Source organism: Scomber japonicus, chromosome 22 (genome assembly GCF_027409825.1).
Source record: "Scomber japonicus isolate fScoJap1 chromosome 22, fScoJap1.pri, whole genome shotgun sequence".
Classification (NCBI taxonomy): domain Eukaryota; kingdom Metazoa; phylum Chordata; class Actinopteri; order Scombriformes; family Scombridae; genus Scomber; species Scomber japonicus.
In genome coordinates, this window is record NC_070599.1 from 28929163 (window position 1) to 28933893 (window position 4731).

At 43.5% G+C, this 4731-nt stretch overlaps 1 protein-coding gene across 1 annotated transcript; it reads right to left on the reverse strand.

Annotated features, from left to right (window-relative positions):
- Positions 1-819: 819 nt before the first annotated feature.
- Positions 820-3178, reverse strand: ppp1r35 (protein phosphatase 1, regulatory subunit 35). Its single transcript, XM_053343277.1, has 5 exons — positions 2987-3178; positions 2801-2903; positions 2513-2634; positions 1404-1494; positions 820-1118 (listed from the first exon to the last, which is right to left on the reverse strand). The coding sequence occupies exons 1-5, from the start codon at positions 3176-3178 to the stop codon at positions 820-822; spliced, it is 807 nt and encodes a 268-aa protein (XP_053199252.1).
- Between the last annotated feature and the right edge of the window lie 1553 nt (positions 3179-4731).

Here is a 4731-nt window from a genome sequence, read left to right on the forward strand (position 1 = left end):
TTATTATTCTGTAGTTTATTATAGTTTATTATTCTGTAGTTTATTATATATAGTTTATTATTCTGTAGTTTATTATATATAGTTTATTATTCTGTAGTTTATTATATATAGTTTATTATTCTGTAGTTTATTATAGTTTATTATTCTGTAGTTTATTATATATAGTTTATTATTCTGTAGTTTATTATATATAGTTTATTATTCTGTAGTTTATTATATATAGTTTATTATTCTGTAGTTTATTATATATAGTTTATTATTCTGTAGTTTATTATAGTTTATTATTCTGTAGTTTATTATATATAGTTTATTATTCTGTAGTTTATTATAGTTTATTATTCTGTAGTTTATTATATATAGTTTATTATTCTGTAGTTTATTATAGTTTATTATTCTGTAGTTTATTATATATAGTTTATTATTCTGTAGTTTATTATATATAGTTTATTATTCTGTAGTTTATTATAGTTTATTATTCTGTAGTTTATTATATATAGTTTATTATTCTGTAGTTTATTATAGTTTATTATTCTGTAGTTTATTATATATAGTTTATTATTCTGTAGTTTATTATATATAGTTTATTATTCTGTAGTTTATTATAGTTTATTATTCTGTAGTTTATTATATATAGTTTATTATTCTGTAGTTTATTATAATGATGAACAAGAAGAAGAGCGAGGCTTCTGATTGGACAGGAATGACATCATCACACAATGACCGAAACAACTTTATTGAAACTACAAACTCATCGAAATACACAATCAGAGGGGGGGGGCAGTCCTCCCAGCCAATCAGAGAGCGGGGGGGGGGGGGGGGTCAGGCCTCCCAGCGGCTCCTCCGGCTGTAGAGGTCAAAGGTTGCGGCGGCGGGACACGTTGATGGGCGGAGCTTCATCTTCATTGGCTCCTCCTCCAGTGGGAGGGGCTTCTGTCTGAGCAGGTCAGAGGTCATGAAGAGGAGGGGGGAGGGGCCGTCTGCTGCCTTGTTGTCATGACTACGGGGGGGCGGGGCCAGCAGCAGCCTATCCTGCAGCACCTGGCTGATCAGCTGATCCTGCTGCACGTCAACGCTGACCAATGAGGTGAAGAGGAGCTGAGAGCGAGAGACATTCACTCCTAGAGAGAGAGAGAGAGAGAGAGACAGAGAGAGAGAGAGAGAGAGAGACAGAGAGAGACAGAGAGAGACACAGAGAGAGAGACAGAGAGAGAGAGAGAGAGAGACAGAGAGACAGACAGAGATAGAGAGAGAGACAGAGAGAGAGAGAGAGAGACACACACAGAGAGAGAGAGAGAGAGACAGACAGACAGACAGACAGAGAGAGAGAGACAGAGACAGAGAGAGAGAGAGCATCACATCTGTACTTCTCTACTAACTACTAACTAGTATCTTTACGTTCTAACCTTCAGTCGCTCTGCTGTTGATCAGGTTTTTGGTCCTCTCTGACTTCCGTAGAGTCTCCTGAACGGCCTTCTGGGAGTTAAACTCCGCCCCCTGCAGGAACACAACAATGGTTACCATGGTAACAAACCTTACTGATAACCTTGGTTACCATGGTATCGCTACTGATAACCTTGGTTACCATGGTAACGCTACTGATAAACTTGGTTACCATGGTCATGCCATTGATAACCTTGGTTACCGTGGTCATGCTACTGATAACATTGGTTACCATGGTAATACTACTGATAACCTTGGTTACCATGGTCATGCTATTGATAACCTTGGTTACCATGGTCATGCTACTGATAACGTTGGTTACCGTGGTAATACTACTGATAACGTTGGTTACCGTGGTAATACTACTGATAACCTTGGTTACCGTGGTCATGCTATTGATAACCTTGGTTACCGTGGTCATGCTATTGATAACCTTGGTTACCGTGGTAATACTACTGATAACCTTGGTTACCATGGTAATACTACTGATAACCTTGGTTACCATGGTCATGCTATTGATAACCTTGGTTACCATGGTAATACTACTGATAACCTTGGTTACCATGGTCATGCCATTGATAACCTTGGTTACCGTGGTCATGCTACTGATAACATTGGTTACCATGGTAATACTACTGATAACCTTGGTTACCATGGTAATACTACTGATAACCTTGGTTACCATGGTCATGCTATTGATAACCTTGGTTACCATGGTCATGCCATTGATAACCTTGGTTACCATGGTCATGCTACTGATAACGTTGGTTACCGTGGTAATACTACTGATAACGTTGGTTACCGTGGTAATACTACTGATAACCTTGGTTACCATGGTAATACTACTGATAACCTTGGTTACCGTGGTCATGCTATTGATAACCTTGGTTACCGTGATCATGCTATTGATAACCTTGGTTACCGTGGTAATACTACGGATAACCTTGGTTACCATGGTAATACTACTGATAACCTTGGTTATCATGGTAATGCTACTGATAACCCTGGTTACCATGGTAACGCTACTGATAACCTTGGTTACCATGGTAACATATTGATGACCAGTGAGAACCTGCAGTGACTGAAGCTCCGCCCTCAGGGCCAGTGTGCTGTGTAGCTCCGCCTCCTCCAGACATCCTGGATCCTCATTGGACGATGGGGGAGGAAGCTCTGCCCTCTGTGTGGGGGATCCACCTATCAGAGGAGAGGAAACTGTCACTGATGCAAACACCACTGTGGTGCAGAGTGATGATGTCATAAACTGTCTACATGGATTCATTGATGTTCAGTCAGATTGGACCAAACATTAAAATCAACCACAAAAAATTACAAAAACACACAGGAAGTGATGTCACGTTACCATGGCGACCACCTCTTGTCCTCCTCAGGCTGCTGGTTGGCTGCTGAGGCAACACGTCACTGCTCTGTGGGATGTGAGGCTCCGGTGTTACCGTGACGACCACCTGTACAAACACACAATGATGTCATCACTAGAGTGACATCATCACTACAGACTGACGTCATCGCTACAGAGTGACGTCATTACCTTTGAGTTCCTCTTCCTTCCTGTCTGGAGGGGGCGGGGCTTCCTGTGGGGGGGTCCAGTCTTGGGGGCGGGGCTGACAGTGACAGAGAGGTCGAGCTCAGGGCAGCCAATCAGAGAAGAGGAGGAGGGGAGGGGGAGGGGGGCGGGATGAGGGGAGGGGGGAGGCGAGAGGAAAGAGGCGGAGCTCTTCATCCTGTCAATAAAGAAACAAGCAGGGTAATAAAAATGGAGGAGAGGAGGAGGAGAGAGGAGGAGAGGAGGAGGAGAAGAGGAGGAGAGGAGAAGAGGAGAGGAGGAGGAGGAGAAGAGAGTAGGAGAGGAGGAGGAGAAGAGAGTAGGAGAGGAGAAGAGGATGAGAAGAGGAGGAGAGGAGGATGAGAGGAGAGGAGGAGGAGAAGAGAGTAGGAGAGGAGAAGAGGATGAGAAGAGGAGGAGAGGAGGATGACAAGAGAGGAGGAGAAGAGGATGAGAGGAGAGGAGGAGGAAGAGGATGAGAGGAGAGGAGAGGAGGAGAAAAGGATGAGAGGAGGAGGAGAGGAGAGGAGGATGACAGGAGAGGAGGAGGAGGAGAAGAGAGTAGGAGAGGAGGATGAGAAGAGAGGAGGATGAGAGGAGGATGAGAAGAGAGGAGAGGAGAGGATGAGAGGAGAGGAGGAGGAGGAGAGGAGGAGGAAGAGGAGAGGAGGAGGAGAAGAGGAGAGGATGAGAGGAGAGGAGGATGAGAGGAGGAGAGTAGACGAGGTGTCAGTAACAGTTAGCTTACCTGTTAGCAGCGTCTCCTCTTAGTATAAACTAGCTGATATAAACTAGCGGTTATAAACCAGCTGATATAAACTAGTTTTAAACTCCTAACCCTGTTTTCTCTGTCTGTCTGTTTGTTTACATCTACAAGTTAAACTTCCCCCTCTAACAGCGCGCTGCACTGCTCCGTCACTTCCGCTTCCTGCTCCTCTTCTTCTACTGATGTTCATGTAGACGCGTTTCCGCCTCCTGCTGGTGGAGGACGGAACTGCAGCATGCTGGTGATAAATAATAAGACATAATAATATATAATAATAATAAGTAATAATAAATGAATAATAAATAAATAAATATATTATAATAATATATACACTTACTGTACACTGTACTGACCCAGGTTAGAGTACTGACCCGGGTTAGTGTGCTGACCTGGGTTAGAGTACTGACCCGGGTTAGTGTACTGACCCGGGTTAGAGTACTGACCCGGGTTAATGTACTGACCCGGGTTAGAGTACTGACCCGGGTTAATGTACTGACCTGGGTTAGAGTACTGACCCGGGTTAGAGTACTGACCCGGGTTAATGTACTGACCCGGGTTAATGTACTGACCCGGGTTAGTGTGCTGACCCGGGTTAGTACTGACCCGGGTTAGAGTACTGACCTGGGTTAGTGTACTGACCCGGGTTAGTGTACTGACCCGGGTTAATATACTGACCCGGGTTAATATACTGACCCGGGTTTGTTTTCGCACCAGCAGCAGAATAAAGTGAGCTATTCTTCTTTTTGTCTTTAAATCATTTATTTCAATTTGAACACAGTTACACATTAATGCATTAGACTCTCATCATCATCATCATCATCATCATCATCATCATCATCATCACACAAAGAATCTGGATCAGTCCTGTTGTCATGGTTACTAACAGGCCCCCTTGTTAGTGGAATTATCAGTCTGTAACCGTGACAACGCTGTCCAGGTCGGACGTGTGAGTGGGAGTGGGTCA

Excerpts from the sequence above, each read along its gene's own strand:
- ppp1r35 (XM_053343277.1), bottom strand. The coding sequence starts at position 3,178 with ATGAAGAGCTCCGCCTCTTTCCTCTCGCCTCCCCCCTCCCCTCATCCC. Across the intron at positions 2,904-2,986 it reads GAAGGAAGAGGAACTCAAAG|GTGGTCGTCACGGTAACACC; the intron begins GTAATGACGTCA and ends GTGTTTGTACAG. Across the intron at positions 1,495-2,512 it reads CGGAGCTTCAGTCACTGCAG|GGGGCGGAGTTTAACTCCCA; the intron begins GTTCTCACTGGT and ends GTGTTCCTGCAG.